The 20,376-nt window shown below is 42.1% G+C and overlaps 1 protein-coding gene across 2 annotated transcripts in view; it reads right to left on the bottom strand.

Moving 5' to 3' along the window:
* The window catches only part of uchl3 (ubiquitin carboxyl-terminal esterase L3 (ubiquitin thiolesterase)), a 58,780-nt gene extending 44,567 nt beyond the window's left edge, over positions 1-14,213 (bottom strand). Inside the window, exons 1-2 of one of the 2 annotated variants that reach the window (XM_062533721.1) lie at positions 14,138-14,213; positions 13,845-13,882 (exon numbers count right to left, since the gene is read on the bottom strand). In XM_062533721.1, the coding sequence (XP_062389705.1) occupies positions 13,845-13,862 (18 nt within the window). In that variant the 5' untranslated portion in view covers positions 13,863-13,882; positions 14,138-14,213. The remainder of the gene's footprint in view (positions 1-13,844; positions 13,883-14,137) is intronic. The other variant, XM_062533720.1, reaches the window with a different exon arrangement.
* Positions 14,214-20,376: the final 6,163 nt, after the last annotated feature.

Genomic DNA, 20,376 nt, shown 5'->3' with positions numbered 1-20,376 from the left:
GTCATTTAAATTATGGTGGCCTTATAATTAATAACATAGCCTACTCGTTGTTTGCTTCTTTCTTGACGGATGTTTGATGAATAGCCTGCTCTAGCAGTTGATTGGAAGTGGAGGGGACATTTTTCGAAGGTGTTTTCAACTAATTCAGCTTTTAAGACATACTTTGTGCATCTTTGCGGTGGCAAAGCGCTTTCTTACGACGTTGCGTGCCGAGAAAAGGAAGCTCTCACACGTGAGTGCATATGTAAATTTGCATTCAGTTGATCTGCCACACCTACTCCCGCTATGTAATCATGATCCCCCAACCAAAAAAGTTAAACTTGACCTCATTGTTAGTCTATATCAAAAGCGGTTGTTCACTTTGTGTGCAAGACGCTATTTTTCGCTTCTTTTTTATTCCAACCGTGAGTTATTTGGGGGGAGAAACTAGAACATGCACACATACCGCATAACTTACACCTGGCTTGATGAATCTGTGTCTGCTCATCCTAATTGACAATAAACTGGACTGGAGACACAACACTGAGGCGGTGTACAAGAAAGGGCAAAGCAGACTCTATTTCCTGAAAAAGCTCAGGTCTTTCAATGTGTGCAGCAAAATGTTGCAAATGTTTTATCAGAGTGCTGTCGCAAGTGCAATTTTCTTTTCTGCCATCTGTTGGGGAAGTGGCATTACAGCCAGGGACACTAACAAACTAAACAAGATCATAAGGAAGGCTGGATTTGTGTTGGGGTCAGCTCTAGAGCCCCTGGAGCTGGTGGTGGAGAGAAGGATGCTGCACAAACTTTTAAATATATTGGACAATACCTCTCATCCACTACATGATGTACTGGTCAAGCAAAAAAGTGTTTTTAGTTGGAGGCTACGCCAACTTAGCTGTAAGAAAGACAGATTTAGGAAGACTTTTACCCACTGCAATAGCACTTTATAATGTCTCCCTTCTGGGCAGAGAGAAAGGAATAACATTTTAAATAATTTTCTGCATGTATGTTTTTGTTGAATGTTGTGTTTGTATTGCTGCTGAAACACTGTAATTTCCCTTTGGGGATGAATAAAGTATATCTATCTATCTATAAAGCCTACAGTTAGGCTTTATTTGTGTGTGTATGCGAATATACGTGTTTTTTGTATTTTGACGACAATGTTACATCCAGCCTTTTGCCTAGTAGACATGCTGGGGATAACAACTAAACCCCTGTCCTCTGCCTGGCATGTGCGTTTCAGCGCCCTGTTTTTGCGGCAGATAGCATCGGTGGTGTTACTCCTGTTGGTCTATCGGTTTGCCCTACACAGTACGGTAGCCTCACTTGAAAAGACGAAAACTGATGGAATGGACTCAGGTTTCAGTCTTTCAGAATTATCCCTCATCAACGACCCTGTTGTGTCAAAAGCACAGCTCTCTAAATAGTTAACTGACTTGTTGAAATGTTTGCTACAGACTTGAAATCCTAGGGCTGTCGGAGGGCTAGCCAGTTTTAAGGCAGATAGGACTAACTATGCGTTGAGGGCTGGTTCCTTGTCAAAGTATCCTGTGGGGGAAAAGTTGGTGGTAAGAAGTGGGGAAAGCTGCCTGTGAGGAGTTAGCACTCTTGAACACCTGGGAGAGTCTGCTGTAATGTAAACTCTTTGTAACGTTATGGCCTAGTCATCGCGGGCAGCAAGATCACCCATTCTGTCAGCCTTTTCTGCTCGTCGTCCTTAATAGAACCCTGCGAAATCATTATGTTATTTGATTCTTTATAGCATGCGAAATTTCACACCAGTAAGGTTTTATCCCATTGCAACGAACTTCGTCCGCGGTGTGTACATAGTAATTAGAATACATGTGCTTAATAGCCTGCATAATTTTGTGTGAATATTTCGTCCGAAAAATCGGACTCGGTGTGTACAGGCCTTAAGTATGTAAACATACCTCACTGATATCCCTGAGCTGTCAAGGCGGCTACGAACCATCTCCGTACCGCTACACTAATTAAACTGCTCTGACGGGGTAGGTAGCATATGCTACATGTTGCTGTTAAAATGCCTTCTAGCGCTGGGAATTGAAACACTTTAACATCGGCATATGTAACATGTTTAAAACTATAGCGTGTTATGGGGGAAGACATCAGATTTCTTGAAGCATTTGGGAACACACTGAATGAACTTGAAAGCAGAGTCCCTCAACATTAGATTAGATTACTTGGAAAGGCCATTGTCAACGACCTGGCAGTTCCATGGCAATTTCAACATACCTTACAGCAAGCCGTCTACATTGGATACACTTGAAAGCAGTGCTGTGCGCACCTATGGCAAGCTGTTTAAACATTTAAATGTATCATGGATAAAAGCAATGAGATATTGACTGTAAATTGAGTATAAGTTAAATTTCATGCTGAATATGTACGGAAGGCTGTTCAGGTGCCACATTTGTTTCCAGTGGAACAAGGTGTGTTAGAACCTCGTTAATATAATTAGTGGACCTGCTTGGTTGTTGCATCTAGTGAATCAGCATGTTACGATTTAAAAGATCTATGCACGTATTAAAATGGTTATTATTAGGCAAACATATCTTCAATGTTGGAGTCAACATGTAAGGAGCAAAATATAACAGACACTTGCATCAGTTCCTGCACGGATATGTGTAATGTTAATTAGGGGTGGCACGGTTCACAAAATCTACAGTTCGGTTCGTATCACGGTTTTCGGTTCGGTACGGTTCTTGTTGTTATTTTTTCTTTTACTCTTTAAAACTCCAGAAACATTCAGCATATAGCTTAATCATCCACAATTAGGCTAGAGTATTTAGAGAATAGTTATCATGTAATAATGCACAAACTGAATTTGACTTCACATAAAGCACATCATTGTCTGAGGAAACTTTAAGCTTCAGTTGAGATTTTGATAAAGCAAGAGGGAAGACATTGATGATTTCAACAATCTTTTCATTTATTTGGCAGGGATGGTGCACCAGCACAAAATGTAGGTCGTCCACCCATATTTTTCATTTCATCGCCTTTTTATCGCTCTCCTTTCATATAGTGTGAATGATTTTTTAACAAGATGTAAAGCTTGTCTTTATTTGAAACACACATTATGTAATTATTTATACATTCTATATACTGACATGTCTGATATTCATAATAGCAAACTTTATGCAGATTAGCCTACTATTCATTATAACTCCACCTCTTAAATTCAGCTGTCTGGCTGAAGCATCAAAATATTGTAAACAAAGTAGCAGGCTAAACTCATCATCGGCTATTCTACTGGTTGGACTGTTCCGTGTTTTAGTTTCAAGGTAAGCTAATACTTTTTCTCCTTGGGACAGGCCCTTTTAAGCCTTGGAGTTGAAAACATTGGTATTGAGATGGTCAGTCAACTTGAATGCAAGAGTTTTTTTTATCAAATGCTAACCGTTTTTAACAGCTAATCGTCTTCTGTGCGTCATTGCGTTCACGATTGTGAATGTTCTATTTGGATTAATGTGCATGTAGAATAGAATAGAATATATACTTTTTTGATCCCGTGAGGGAAATTCAGTTCTCTGCATTTAACCCAATTTAACCGAATTAGTGAACACACAGCACACAGTGAACACACAGTGAGGTGAATCACACAACCCAGAGCAGTGAGCTGCCTGCCCAACCAGCGGCGCTCGGGGAGCAGTGAGGGGTTAGGTGCCTTGCTCAAGGGCACTTCAGCCGTGGTGGACTGGTCAGGGATCGAACCGGCAACCCTCCGGTTACAAGCCCGATGCGCTAACCAGTACACCACGGCTGCCCCAATGTCGAGGGCGGGTGTCCATTGAGCACGCACGAGAGCGGGCCAAGGAGAATGAGTTTACTTCTACTGTTTGGTAAAGTTGCACGCATAGTCTACAGTTGTGGAAGAACATGCTTCCACCCGAGCAGGGTCAGGTGCATCAGTTTGACCACGCTAGGGATGATCTCTCGCACTTGCCATTTCTAAAACCTTGCGCGCAGCACTCAAAACTCCATACTCCTACTCTCGCACGTAAGGGAAACACGTTGTCACATATGGGAATCAATTGCGCATGCCATAACTAGCCTGAACCGTAGGACCGTACGACGAACACACACTCCGAACCATGACCTGCGAACCGCACGGTTCGGAGCATTTTTCAAAAACCGTGCCACCCCTAATGTTAATTGATAGCATAGGCTCAAGTTATCCATTGTTGTTTCAACAGTGGAAACCATGGTTTAGATTTTACTTTTTCTTTTTTTTTTTTTAATAGTCATGGACATGAATAAAGGCACAAGCTCAGATTTCTTACTGCAAAATAGTATCCTAGCCTAGGCTCAAAGTTATGTGTGGCTAACATTAACATTTTTCTTTCACATGGCCCAGGCATCAGATGTTACTTGTACAAGTACCACAAGCATATATTTGAACCATTTTGAACTCTTTAGTTATTTTGTTACTGAGGCTACTCGCAAAAGAAGCATAGCATTCGAAACCCGGCGTATTGTCAAACAGATCATTAGCCAGTTTTCCACCAACAATGAACCCGGTGTTGAACCGGTGCGGTTTGGAATTCTTTGAACCGTGGTGGTATCTAGTGAACCAGCCCGCATTTCTACCAGTTTTGAAGCAAACCGAGGATGCGTCATCAACAATGGGTGTTGCATGGTAAACAAAATTTAATGAAATGCACAAATGGGAGAATGATGTGAACAGGGGCAGCCATGGCCTAGGGCTTCAACCGAAGTGCCGGTTCGATCCCCGACCAGTAGGAAAAAGTATCTCCCACGCCCACATCCACGGCTGAAGTGCAAGGCTCCTTGAGCAAGGCACCTAACTCCCCATGCGCCGCTGTTGAGCAGGCAGCTCACTGCTCCAGGTTAGCATGTGCTTCACCTCACTGTGTGTGTTTCACTAATTCACGGATTGGGATAAATTCAGAGACTGAATTTCAAAAGAGATATACTTATACTTAACCCTCTAACCGCCCAAGGCGCCGTACGGCGACAAGCAACGTCACTGATTAAAACAGACGGTAGATCCGAGTAGGGTGACAAATCTCCTTTGTACTCTCCACCACTAGTTGGCAGACATCCAGAGCTTCGATTCAAGCCTCAACTTGAGTAACAAAGTTTTCAGGAAGTGCCTGTATTACTCGCGAGAAACACAAGAAGAAGATGCATTTCCTGTTTATAACGCGGAAGTAAAATGCGCGATCATGATGCAAATATTGAAGCAGACAAACGGCAGAAAAACGGCAAATTTTAAAAAACAAACTCATGTGTTATGAAGTCTTGGGTCTGCCATTCACCTACTCTGATTCTGAAGGAGAATATCTGCCTTTTGGAGATTATGATCGGTCGTCCATTTGCAGTGACAGTGAAGAAGCGTCTGTGAATGGAGGTGCGTCTTTGCGTGTGTATGTCAGTGTCTGCCTGCAGCAATATTGGCCAGAGGGTTCAAATACGCATGGTGTGCTAGGTGCCAGTGATAATCATGATGATAGTGTCTGTAATTGACATGGTACAGACAGCAGGACTAGTAAAAATAGGGCTCTGGAGAACTAGAAAGTCACCCGCAATAGGAACTGATTTGACCAGGCTACTTTATTGTATAGTAACATAGGGATTGTGGTAATACTAATAGTTTACTATTGTTGGTTTACATGTGACTGTGGTCCTGTTTGTTTGTTATGTAGGAGAAATTACAAAAATCAAAGGAAAACTGCTCAAATGTGTTCAACAACCAGTATTTACTAAAAGGTGCATAATTTGACGTTATTGCCATCCTGTGACGTCATAATATGCAAATTAGATGAGTAAATTGACCCCCTTCATAAACTTTAGTTCATACTCAATGATTTTCACATTTACAGTCGGACTTTATCTCTGACCACTTTCAAGCCATGGCCTTTTGAATTTTTTATGCAAAAATCCAAAAAAACCTGGGCGGTTAGAGGGTTAAACAGTTGTCCCCTAATGACAGCAGAAACTACCTGTTTAAAAAGCTAGTCTGCGGTGTAATGCTAGTTGAATAGTTTTGTTTACTCATGGCAACAGTTGATATGGACGGAAAACTCATGCTTTTAACTCATTGGCTGCCAGCCATTTTCTGTGCAGAGTGCTCCATACTGCCAGACGTTTTACAGCATTTTGACTGTTTTTCTAAGATCCACTGAACAGTGAGTTTTATGACTATGTAAACACACAAGCTACCAAATGAAAGAGTAGACTCTCTTCTTCCACCAAGAAAAACGGTTTGTTTCTATCGTTTGCCGTTCTTTAGTAATCGTCAGTAGAGCATGGGTTAGTTTTGCTAAAAACACCTGTTTTTGACCAAAAAATGGAGAAAACTATCTTTTTGTGAAAATCAACTTTTAACGTTAGCGTTTCAGTAGTATCTCAACCAGTTGCACTATTATCTCGTCAGTCTCTTCAAGGTTGCTAGGGATTCTGATGGTTGTTATAGACTCTGAACAGGATGGTAGACTTAGCAAGCTAGCACTAACAAAATTGTTGTTAGTCTATATAGCAATATTCAATGTAAATGGATCATACCGTTCACATGTTTTCCATCCTTGATGTAAGAAGTAAGCATATTTATTTGCTGGACCACGTGCAAACTACATCCACTGTGGTCGATCTTCAGTATGTTAGCTTGCTGTATGTCTCTGCATGTTGGCTCTACAGGCAGATACTAATCATCCAAATGGCACTGCTGCCATCTAGCGGTTCGGATCGCTAGTACAGTCTGTTTACAAGGCTGAAACTCTGCCAGATCATTCCCAAGCCCACCCATGAGCTCCCCATTGAAAAATGCAGTGAAGGTATGTGTCTAAATTGACGTTTAAAGACATCAAAGGCAGTGAATGAGTTAACCTTCTCCCCTCTGAATGGCACAATGATACGCCCACTCCGGTTCACAGGAATAAACAACTATTTTCTGGTTCAACTTCCGAACCAAGGGGCCACGTTCCGAACCGGCTGTTTGGTCGAAACGCTCCGAACGGTTAAAATGTTGGTTTGCGAATGGGAACGGAGCCGGTTCCCTGTCGGTGGAAAAAGACTAATTGTGACATAGTCAAAGGGCCTGGCCTGATTTCTCCACTGTTTTCTTGTTTGTGGCTAAAGCTGACTGAGGTGGTAGCAGTTCATTTTCTCATTCACAACACTATACACATATGGACCTACCATATTTAAAAAAAAATACAAGTAGGGCCCTATGATTTCCGCGATGCAAAGAATGCGGACGGAATCACGGAATCTACACATGAAAACGGAATTCTCTTATAAACGCGGAAACGCACGGAATTTGCAGATATTTTGTTGACACGTTCAATAAACTTTTAAAATTATTATTCCTTCTCATGTATCTGTCTAAAACAAGCGCAGAAAGGTCTCTACCTAAACCATGGCCAAATATGTCATTGTTAAACATGTTACCTTTGTAACCGTCTCGAATATTCACGTTCCAATGAGTTTGTTGATGGATGCGTGACAAGTCGAAGCGAGTGGCTCAGCCAGCCAACGGTGGCAACTTAATTAAGAAACTGTCAATTATCGGGGTAAACAAATCCCCAACGACTTCTCTGAGTCCGGACAACAACTGTTTTGTAAGTTTTGTAAATCACAGTTGACTGGACCCGCAAAGACACAGCGACCATATGAAATCTAAAGTTCATCTCAAGAACAAAGCTATCGGAACATGTCTATTATCACCCTCTTGCATGTATGCGTCACTTAATATTAATTTATTTACAAACTAAGACGGTGAATTCGTTCAGAAACGCAAGCACCCAAACCATAACTGTATCTAAATTAGCTATGTACCAGAAATGACATTTTACCTTGACTCGATGAGCTGTAAACAAGTCTGTATACAAAACCGCTTGGAGCTCCAGCCTAGGCTATATGAAACTATAGCATAGACCTAGTTTCTACAAATATTCTACTAGCCTTGGATACTTACTTAAATAAATAAATACATAAATAGATATAGATAGATAAATAAATAAAAACAATGCATTTTAACTTCCTATTGACTACTGGAAAGGTACAAGCCAAAGATTTCCAGGCATTGGAAACATTGTCCGTTCTGTTGACTGTGAGAGGAGTTTCAGCAAGTAGTACAAGACACTGCTCACTGACAAGAGAGTCTCTTACTGAGCTCAATACCAAGTGCCTTACCATCATGTACTTTTAAGATGTTAAAAAATATATTTTCAGTTACTGTACATAATCCCTTTTGGATCTAGATTTACAGCCTAGTTTAATTTAATTGAAACATTTTGATTCATTTTTGGCCAGAGAGTTGTTGAATGTTTGGATGCATTTTGAATGTGCTTTGCTGAATTTATTAACTGTTAACTAAATTGTGAGGGTTTTGTGTTGAGTTTTAAAGGGCAAAACTGCTTGGAAGTAAAAAGAAAAGCAAAAATCCGAAAACGGTAAAAAGAAATCCGAAAAAAACGGAACTAGGGGAAAAATAAAACGGAATGAGAAAAAATTAAAAACGGATTTCATAGGGCCCTATACAAGTAAGTATGGTTGTGTGTGGCAGGGCACCTTTAAGGTGTGATTACCTACAACCCCTCCTGCTCCACCCCGTTTTTCAAACCTAGTGACGTTCCTAGGGTCAGTCAGCCCTTCAAGCTTGAAGTGAAATTAAAAAAAAAAAAATGTGAAAGCACATGTCAAGCGGGGGGTTGTACACGGCGATGCAGAGGGCTCTGCGGAGCTACGCCATTGATTCTACACAGAAGCATAAATCAGCCTTCATGAGGTCGTTTCGAGGGCTGAATTTGACCAAGTAGTTAAACCCTTGTGGGGTCTATGTTCCCACATTTCATTTTTTTTTTTTTTTGTGAGATTGTGAGGATTAGGCCTTATGTTCCCACAGCCTTATGTTCTCTCAAGATTTTTCTCATTTCAAAGATAGGGTTATGGGTTTAGAGTTAGAGTTTAGAGGTTTTGGGTTAGGGTTGTAAGTGACTACCTAACAAATTGGGCGAAATTAAATCTGACGCAAATTAATGAGAAAACGATTGGAAACAATGGAACGTAAGGTCTGTGGGTACATAGGCACGCTCCCAAACTTACCGGGACAATTTTGTTAGCCATAAGTAAACGCCAATTGAAGTATAGTGGTGGATTTTATCGTTCGCGGTCATGACACAGTTCGCGTCGTTCAGTTCGCCAAGATGATTCATTCTTTTAATTCGTTCGTACCTTCGTTCAGTTGTATTTCCGGTATAAGGCAATTCAGCGGTGAACTCATGGAATGCACAGTTCTCAGCTGCTCGTTCACAAACGATCGTGCAAACAGTCAACACAATACAGCAGTTAAAGGCAAATACATTAGCTGCAACTTCATTATTACGTGTACTGTTTGACAACACAACAGCCTAGCACTGTTGTATTCACCTTGACATTAAATTGACATTGAAGGTTGGCTGGATTGAGTAGCCTAGACTATGGCTAGATCAGCTAGTATTATATATATAAAAAACATACCTGCAAACTCGTCGCTTTTCGGCGAAATTCGCCGTTTTCACAACAAAATAGGTCATTTTCATGATTCATCTAAATCCGAAGAGTTTTTCTTTTTGGGGGGGGGGGGGGGGGGGGGTGAGGGCGAGACATGAAGATTTCCGTCTTCTCTGCTACCTCTCTCTATCGCCCTGTTAGAAAGTAGTAGGCTACATTTGGCCTGTCACGTTTAATTGATTTGGCCAATCACAATCAAGGCATATGACATCCGCCTCCAACACAGATGAACTTAACGGCAGTTTGAAATTTGTGGCGGAAAGAAGTAGCCTATTTCTACAAACAAGACTCACTCGCATTTGCGAGAAAATATTTCGGTATGCGAACGAGGATAACAAAACAGACGCACATGTGCAAGTGCTTCTTGCAGCCCACAATTCGGCCCGCACTTACTGTAGGTTATGATTGGCAGTGCTCGCTATTTTTTCCTAGCGAAAGACGTGTGGTTAACTTCACTGCACAATACTCTATAACGTTTACAATGTCAATGTAAAAACAGCAGCGGATCTAATTTAGCCTACGTTATTCTACTCCATTTAATTGGGAACGTGTTTCTGCGCGCACGAAAGGGAGAGAGCTGGATGCAGGATGGCTTGTCATTGTTGATAACTGATTTCTCCTTTTTATGAGAAACTTCTAAAGGAAAATCGCGAAAACAATAGTAGTTCCACTACTGAGCATTTATTATAGGCCTAAACTGAGGGGACATAGCAAACCACTCAGCGGAGTTGGCAAAAGAGCCTTAAAGTGACAGTGCATCATTTTGAAGAGCTCTTTTCCAAAACTATATAAAATCCATTTTTTGAAAACATTAAAAAATCATGTTATTTAATTGTGTATTTCAGGTAATATCAATAACAATTCAGTTGTTTTGTTTAGTGAGTAAAGATAAATCAACTAAGCATAACAGTTTCACTGAGATTACTTAAAAAAAAAAAGATTTATGAACATTCATTAAAATGGTGGATATAGCGTTTTGGAAAATAACTCTTCATTTGGGTAATTAAACAGCATCATAACCATATTTCTTAAGAAATTTATTTTATACAACAAAATTACTTTGTCATTATTATCTAAATGACACAATACATTTTATATGGCCTATGCACACTGCATTGTGTGTGGCACTGGCCAATTTTCAAGTCCCAATGGGCCAAAATGTGTTGCCACCTCTGGTCACACTTAACTAGCGGTCATGCAGGAAAAGTAGGCCTACAATCAGTCATAATTCATTTGCTTTTTATATAAATTCAGTAAGTTGGTGATGGTGTTGATGTTGATGTGTGCAAGTCGGCCTCTGGCCTCGTGGCTACAGCCGAAACAACACCCGTGGGAATATACATTACCAACCCCACTCTCACTCGTGATATTGCTTAAGTGTATAATTTTTTTAACCTGTGATAGCCTGTTTTTACAGAGGTCGTGGGCGTGTGTGGAGTGGGCAGATGTGCGCCGGGGGGGGGGGGGGGTCCAAAAAGTTTGTCACCTTTTTCACACATTTGAGTTTGCAGGTATGAAAAAACCTGTGTTCATTCATAAAGAAGCATATTCCGACAAGCATGTTTAAAGGCTTGGCAGAAAGATTATATTAATAAAACGGTTCCAAGTCCCCATTTAGGCTACAGAGCCATACAAAGAGCATCTGCCTACAGCCAACAAGGCAAGAACGAGTGACTGACTGAACGAGAGACCTGCACCTTGCCTGCTGCAAGCTAGTGAGCTACAAACGGAGGCAGCAAGCTACGAACCAGGAGAAATGCTGATAGTTTGGTTGAAACTTTTTTCATTAGTCTCATGTTTTGACATACACGTGGTCACTTTTGATTAAAAGTGCACATATGAAGTTGCAGCTATTTGTAGGGTTTTGAACTACCATGGCCATGTACAATCCATCACTAATGTCAAAGATCCTTCATTACTCCACTCTGCTAATATGTAGCTAGCAACCAAGTTTCTGCCACTCGCGAAGTACATTTGTTTTCTTTCATGGAAACGGTTGCTATGCTTTCCTGCCTCTCATTGGCTAATTCGATGAGAACGTCTTAGAATCAGTACAGATAACATCATAGACCTAAACACAGGTGTCAAACTCAAGGCCCGCGGGCCAGATGCGGCCCGCCACGTCATTTCATATGGCCCGCGAGAGCTTTAAGGGTCTGATACAGTATGTGGCCCGCGAGAGCTTAAAAGGTCCGATACAGTTTTTGCGTATAGGCAATACACTGCAATACAATGCACGCATGTGAGACTGACAGGGAGGCAACATCAACCACCTTCCTCTATGATCAGTGCAACTGGCTACATCAGATGTGATAGCAACGTGTACGTGTGAAAACAAAATAGACCAGTATTCTAAACTATTTTAGCGAACGGAGCGCCTAAATTACGCGCTCGGTTTAGCCTGCCTGTGAAACGCATGATTGTTTGAAGTGCGTGTGCTTCTTTGAGAGGGGAATCGATGTAAGTTGTAAACTACGTGATACGTTTACGTCTACGTTTAAAAAGGCATGTATAATTGTGTGTAGTCCTATTATCCAAAAAATCCAGCTCCAAATCCTTGCTAATCGAGCAAGTGATTGTTTTGCCAAAAGCGAAAATAAGCCTATTCTGACCGAGAAGAGGTGCATTCATATCAGGCAAGCAGAGGTATGCTAGAAGTTTGTAGTAATCGCCCTGTTGCTTTGCATTTTCATTTCAGTTAAAAACGAACAACATAGAATCCACACAACACCTTTCAACTTTAAAACTTCAAAGAAAAAGTCCACCGGGACCGTTCGCTTCTACTGTATGTGTATGGAACAGTGTAGGCTAGTGACGCATTTCATATGGATGCACTTTTTGACATGACAGTTAGCCTACTCGTTTGCATCACTTGCTAGATGTAAAACTGCATTTCGTTACTGGTATTTCACTCGTGCAATGGCAGTTAAGTTGAATATACTCGAATCTAAAAACTCAGAAATATGAAAAAAAAAAGAATCCATGGCATGATCTCTTCCTGACTGACCAGTGACCCTCATTGAAAAGTCAAACTGTATGGAACTGACAGTGGTGTTTTGTTTTTACAAAACATAATAATAAAAAAGAACATGTCATGCTGATACCTTTTGCTCTTCTCGATTTTAGAAGTTTTACCGATGCTAAAGATTTTGTGGCTGGTGTTACAAATCTTAGAAGTTACATCTGGCCCTTTGAGGGCAACCATTGGGCTGATGTGGCCCTCGGTGAAAATGAGTTTGACACCCCTGACCTAAAAGAAATGGACAAACAGACTCCGTTGTTCTCTATGGAAGGGGGCTGAAACAAAATTCCGTTTACTTTCCGTCGTACTGCGCAGACTCGTACTCAGTTCGTGACGTTAGCCTGCTGTAACTCGTCTGATAGATCGAAAACCTCTGAAATTGTTAACGTTCGTTTTTTAATATTATTATTATGTGTACTTGCCTCTAGGTAATGCTTTACCATATCAAACAGTAGGCTACCGTAGTCTACACGCATTTTCACTGATCTTGCGAATGACTTTCCGTCATGGTTTTCGTGCAGGCTCACTCAGCTTCTTATCCAAACATTACGGGCGAACGTTAGCTTCCCTACAACCGACATGCTAAAATACTTCTTTACGGGAAACCAACGTAATATACGGGGAAGAAGTGAATTAATTTTGCCTTCGATACCCTATATAGAATACACAGAAGCTATAAGGGAGACAAAGGGCACATGTGACATGAAGTTATGGGATCGCAAAAAAATCTGAAATCTATGGCCGTCCAAGGGAGTTAGCAGAGCGTTGATCACCAGCTCATTTCGTGTTTCTACTTCCGCGAATATGCCTGCCCCCTTGGATAACATGTATGATTGGTTTGGCACAGCAGCAGTAGGTTGATGTGGACACAGCAAGGAAAGCAGGAACGAAGGGACGAACGAAGTGTAACGGCGAACTAGTTCAGGTCGTTCTTTTTAAAAACCCGTTCAAAAGAACTGATTCGTTCGCGACCGACACATCACTATTGAAGTAGTCTACTGTTCAATGACGTTTGCGAGTAAAGTTGGCGAAACAGCAACGTTAATTCCCACATTCAAAAAAGGCCATAGTTATTAACATACTCCGGTATCCCCAACTTAGCAGACTTCACAGACTGAGATGTCATTGGATGAGGTTAGCTTGCATGCTAACTTCTTTTGATTGATGGGCCCCAACACTTCAGATAATGACAAAGAACGAAGATAATATTGACAATAACGTTAACATTAGCTAACGGAAAGTTACGGTTCACTTAATCAAAACTTTCTCTGCCTTGATTTTCTGTTGCTAATAATTATGTGCGTCTTACCGATACGGCTCGAAACATAACGTTACCTGGTTCATCACCTGAAAGACAAAAATACAACCCGCTGATTAGTATTCTAAGATCAGAAACTACGTAGCGTTGGTGCTGGACAGATTGCTAGTATACGCTAGCTACAGTAACATGAACGTTACACCCATACACTAAACCTGGAAAGTGCACCTGAACATTAAATAGTTAAGTCACATTTACTGAAAATATTGTTTCGCATCGTATAAACTCATTCATAGACATGTACAATTTCACAACACAACGTAATAGTGCATTTAAATGCATACATCAGGGTTCGCCTCCAGTGGCAACCAACGCTGGCCATCCATTTTCAGCAGACAGAATGCCTTCAAACGTTGCACTTCCGGCTGTGCACATAGGGCCAGCAGCGTGATTTTAGCGATTCATATTATTTCAAAATAAAAGTTCCACAAACCACATAGAGCTCCACAGTCCAGCAGCGTGAATCTAGCGAATATAGAACGTTGATACCGGATGTATCTGTTGTTAGCAAAGGCGGCTAAGAGTTAACATTTTTTTCAAAATAAAAGTCACGGTAACCACATTGGGCTTAATGAACACGTTCAGAATAATGAAACGAACTTTTGATCTAGCTTTTGATTTGACTAACCTGAACCTATGCGAAACAAATAATTTACTAGAAAATACTTGATAAATGTTCAACAACTTATTTAGTTGTTCAAAATAGTGAAACGAACTTTTGATTTAGCTTTTGATTTGACTAAACCTATGTGAAACAAATAATTTACTAAAATACGTGTTAAATCATGCCCGTACGCCACCCGGACGTTTTAACCCACATGAATTATACATTTTTAGAAAGGTGATTAAATAGAGATGCCATTTCACCCCCATGTTGAGGAGGCACAAGACTCAGTTTTCTCAGCTCAACTACTTTAATGTTACTATACCATATCAGTGTGTATAGAGGCGGTGGGCACAAGATGATGCCCGTACGCCACCCGGACGAGTCAGTCCACATAAATTGTACATTTTCAGAAAGGTGATATGGGATGTCATTTCACCCCCATGTTGAGAGGGCACAAGACTTAGATTTTTTTCAGCTCAACTACTTTAATGTATACCCCCCTTATTACAAATGTAACCTACATACTTTATAGCCTTACTCCCCAGTCAGCACAAATAGAGACAAATACGTCTCCGAGACGCCTGGAAAAGATCTGAACAGCTTAATTACATCGCGTTCCATTTAGAACGTCTTATTTTGATCTTACAAACAGCGGCGGCATCTCACTGAGAATGTGTGTCGTAGTTCTAGAACTTTATCATATTTAATACCTTTATAAGATCTTTGTAAGACATTAGGGAGATGGATGTCCTATTATGACGTATTGATGAGCATCTGGGATACGGCTGCTAAACGCTGTTTGAAGAACTTAGCAAGACGTATCAGATACGTCTGCCAGATGAGCAAACGCTCTCTAGAATACATCTGCAAGACGCCTTCCAGACCTTTCGGACACATCTGCAAGACGCCTTGCAGACGTTCTTGTGCTTACTGGGTCTACTGCCCTTAATTATTATTCTTACTGTTCTGTATTTTATTTGTTTTATGTTGTTGAGTGTTGTAGCCTACCTTGAGAACAAAGATCAGCCTGAGTCATTTATTGTTTGTTTATGCAAACCTGGCCTATTTGTTTCATTTATCATTAGGCGTTTGATCACTGGTATTGTGTCCTATGTAAAGAACATACGTCCGTATATGTTTTCTGTGCAGCCAGGTGTCTGAACCTGTCGATATTCTGAATGTAATTAGGGTCCACACGGACCCACTTAGGTGTTGCACCTAGTGTTTCATTACGTTACGATAAAGAAGAACGTGTAGACATTTAAGCCGGCAGGTTCAAAATGTTCCATTTTATCTGACAAGTCAATCGAACTTGAGTAATTATGTGTGGATTTGCGCACCTACAAAGACAGAATCGGTCAAAAACGGGTCTAAAACACGTTGTGTATTACACGACTTTTATTTAGCAAATTTGGTACGACCGGAAATCTTATTTTCGCTGGACATTCGCTAAATTCGCTAGAATAACGGAACTCGAGAGAGGTGCTTGCCCGGAAGTAAATTTCTCATTTCTGGATAGGGTGACCAGACGTCCCGGTTTTCCTGGGACAGTCCTGATTTTGAGTGGCGTGTCCCGAGTCCCGACAAAAGCCCGTCGGGATGGGTGATTCTTCAATTAGGGGAACTTTTATGCCCCCAGGTTATGAATTCATGTTAGAAATGGCATATTACAAAATAAATAGTTTAGTTAATTTAAATAATATGTATTGCACAACCAAAAAATGTTATACACTAAAATCCATATGATTTCCATTTTTAAAAATGTTTTCATCATCAATATTTGGCTACTCAGGCCTTGTCCCCAACCCAGACTTTGAAACTTATCTGCTCTGAAAATGTGCTAAAATGTTGTCAGTTCATTAAAAAAAAATACAATATACCTTTAACTAGTAACTTAAAAATGCACATAATGCACAATTTGGGTTGATATCTGTGCAATGTGTGAATATTTTGAATAATTTAGTATTGTCCCCAACAATACTGTCATTACCGCGACAGTCTATGATTACTATAAGGATTTATTTGAGGGCAAGACTTGTTTATGTAGTAACCATGGAAATGAAGACTAGCAGGGGAGCACATTCATTCATTCAACCTTTATTTCATGCTCGGAAATACAGTTGAGGGCAGTCCTCTTTTCCAATGTAGCCGAGATACACAAAGAGAGGCCAGTATAGGCCACTAACAAAAATCATAAAATATCAATAAAACATACAATCAAATAATGAATAAATAAATAAATAAAATACAATTAAAATAACAAATTTGATCAATAAAAAGGCAATTGAGGTGAAAGTGTAAGTTAAAAGCATCTAGCATCTCTACACTGGTTACCTGTTAAAAGTCGCATTGACTTCAAAATTCTACTTCTCACATACAAAGCCATAAATGGAAGAGCACCCGAATATATTAAAGATCTTCTAGTCCCATATAACCCACCTAGACCCTTACGATCACAAAATACTGGACTTCTTGTAATTCCAAGAATTTCAAAAACTACAGTAGGAGGCAGAGCCTTTTGTTACCGCGCACCCCTCCTCTGGAATAATCTTCCTCCCTCAATTCGATTAGCAGACACCCTCCCTATTTTTAAGTCTAGACTTAAAACATATCTCTTTAGTGCTTCCTATAGTTAGGTATGGTGCAGTGTGGAACTTCAACCACCTCAGGGTCTTACTGGAACGGACCACCTCTGCTGTGGGCTTGTGTGACTGGTGCCCCAGTCATGCATCCCATGGTGGCTACTGACCACACCTGAGCTGGTGCTGACCACCCTCCACCATGCCTTAGTTATGCTGCTTTAGCATTGCGCTGTCATGGACTTCTTATGTGGCATGCCGTACAACTCCTCTTCTCCCCTCTCCCTCTGTCTCTCTCAACTCTCCCTCTTTCCTTCTCTCCCTGTCCTGTCCTCTATAGTGTAGTTTGGGGGGGAGGGTCCCGCGTGCTGTCTGTTGCGCGTGCGGGCATTTGTTCATTCACTGCGCATGCGGGCTTTTGTCCATTTGCGCCGTTTCGGTCATGGGCCTTCCCCGGGTGGGCTTGCGCATCATGTCTGGGCTGCGCGCCTGGGTGGTGTGGCTGGGTGCTCTGGGCCGGTCGGGGTCCGTTCGCAGGTGGCGTTGCCCGTCCGCGGGGGGCCTCCCGTCGCCGTCTGTAGATGGGGGGGGGGGTGGGGTTCGTGTCGGCTCCATTCGCCAGTGGCTCTGCGTGGACGTATATTGGCGGTCTGGCTGGGGCATGCGGTTTGATCAGATGTGCACGGCTGTGCATTTAGTGGGATGGGGGGGACGGGGGAGGTGGGAATGCTGGGAGTGGATGGCGGAGGGGAGGGCTGTTGCGGCATTGTATTTGGATTGGGCCCGCTGTCCGGGCCTTCTTGGGGTGGTGTTTCTAGAGTGGAAGTCCAATGGTTTTAACGATTTTAATTACATTACACCAATGTCCAATGATTTTAACGATTTTAATTACACTACATCGCCTCCCTACGCCTCCCGACCCTGTCAACAGGATGACAGGATGACACGTCCAAAGACATGAAGCATTCTGGACTTTTGCTCTGGGGGCGCTGCTTCCGGGGGGCCTGGGCGGCGGGTCGGATCAGACTGTGTGTCCTGGTCGGGCCGTGGTGTGTGTTCGCGCGGTGTTGTGGTTGGGGTCGGGCTGGCGCGGGCCCCGTTCTCTCTGCTCGCGGATGGTGGTGGGGGGTGTCTGCGGATGGGTGGCGCCGCCTGTGGGCGGACTCTGGCTGGCCATGCTCGGCCATGCTGCTCCGGCGCGCGGTTCAGAGGTGGTGTGTGGGTTCGCCTGGGGGGGGGGGGGCATTGTGGGTGGGTGGATGTTGCTAGCGTGGTGGGTGGGTGGATGTTTGCATGCGTGGTGGACGATGTGCGGGATGCCTCTTCGGGTTTAACTGGGTAACCTATTCCTACGCACCTGTCCCCACAAAAGAGGTGTGTAAAAGCGTTTTGTAAACCCTCTATAGCATAACCATTTATATCACCATTGATATACTTATTAATACTTAATATGACTTACAGTAATACTAACACACTCTATTTCTCTTCCCTTTCCCCTATACCTCACCTGTGAGGTAAACCATTACCAGCCATCAACCATCTCTGTGCCTGTCCCTCATCACACCTGAAGTCACATCCCTCTGACTGCCCTACCATCGCCATTGCCTTTGCCATCCCTATGACTGCCCTAACATCGCCTGCTGTGATTCCCTGCCCGAATCTTTGGCCCTCGGATCCCAGCGACCCATCACCTTCCGAAATAACTAATGGATTACTAATGGACAATTTATTCCCTACACTGGACTATTTGAACTTTCATTGTCATTGTAACTTTCAAACTACAAATGACTGTACTTTAACTGACCCAAGGCAGATGGGTTGGGCCCTTGAGTCGTGGGTCTGTCTGAGGTTTCTTCCTATATGTATCTCCAATTCTAGGGAGTTTTTCCTTGCCCCTGTTACTCATGGGCTCTCTTTGAATGTCTAACACTCTGTAAAGCGCCTTGAGACATGTGTAATGTATTGGCGCTCTATAAGCAACATTAAATTGAATTGAAATTGAAAGGTCAAGTAAAACAATTACAGACTGGACTGGGGAGATTTGAAATTAATGCTTTGAACTGGCCATATGAGATGAGTGAACTTAAACCAAGGGCCTGTTGGGCTGAATTCCAGGTTCTGGGTGCATCAAAACTAAAGGCCGTCTTACCAAGTTCAGAGCGAACATTGGGAACTCTGAGCTGGAGATGATTTGATGAGCGGGTATGGTGAACATGTGATTGCCAGAGCAGCAGTGAGGAGATGTAGGGTGGAAGTTCGCTTATGATGGCTTTGTATATGTACAGTAGCCAGTGTCTGGAGCGCCTTTCTGATAATGATGGCCAACCAATTAAGTCAGGGGTGTCCAAACTTTTTGGCTCAAGGGCCACATTGGGTCTTGGAAATTGACCAGTGGGCCATACCACCAATGCTGTTTAATTCATTTAAATGGTGCACTGTCACTTTAAGACTCTTGCCGGCTCCCCTCAGTGGTTGCTGTGCCTAATGGCTGTGCCCTCTCACCGTTGCTCAGTAGTGAAACTACTGTTGTCTTCGCGTTTTTCTTTTAAACGTTACGTTTCTTATAAAAAGGAGATATCAGTTATCAACAATGACAAGCCAGTTGGCGCGCTCTCTCCCTTTCGTGCGCGCTCAAACGTGTTCCCAATTAGCCTAGGTTATGAGTAACGTTATGAGTATGTAACATAACGCAAATTAGATTTGCTGCGATAGATTTCAAAGAGTATCATCTCTATGTAACATGCTGGTTTGATATTGACATTGTAAACGTTCTCTAAGAAGAGTGTAAAGCAGTTTGCAGTAATGTTAACCACAACGTTGTTGCTGGAAAGAAATAGCCAACAGCCAATGATAAGTGTGGCGGGCCATATCTATAATAAACTAATACATGCTCGGCGGGCCGCATTAAAGTGCGTGGCGGGCCGCAGTTGGCCCGCGGGCCTTAGTTTGGACACCCCTGAATTAAGTTATACAGGGTACAGTGATGAGTGTTAGAACCAGTTGCAAATCTAATAGCTGAATGATAGACAGTATCAAGTGCTTTAAGAGAAGTCAGGGTAGCTTTCTTATATATAACATCACCATAGTTCAGTAATGGCAAAAAGACAGCCTCAACAATCCTTTTCCTGCACGGCATAGGGAGACTTGTTTTGTTTCTATAAAGGAGACCAATCTTTTGCCTCAGCTGTTTTGCTAGGTAGTCAATATGAAAGGAATAATTTAGCCTGTCGTCGAGCCAGATGCCCAGATACTTGTAAATGGAAACTTGCTCAATCTTGCTGTCATTTAAAGTGGTGAGATTCAGTTGACTAAAATCAATGTTCCTTGCTTTTCACTG

Source organism: Sardina pilchardus, chromosome 4, assembly GCF_963854185.1.
Source record: "Sardina pilchardus chromosome 4, fSarPil1.1, whole genome shotgun sequence".
NCBI classification, from domain to species: domain Eukaryota; kingdom Metazoa; phylum Chordata; class Actinopteri; order Clupeiformes; family Clupeidae; genus Sardina; species Sardina pilchardus.
The sequence above is the reverse complement of the archived record's forward strand: the minus strand, read 5'-3'. Positions and strand labels throughout refer to the sequence as shown.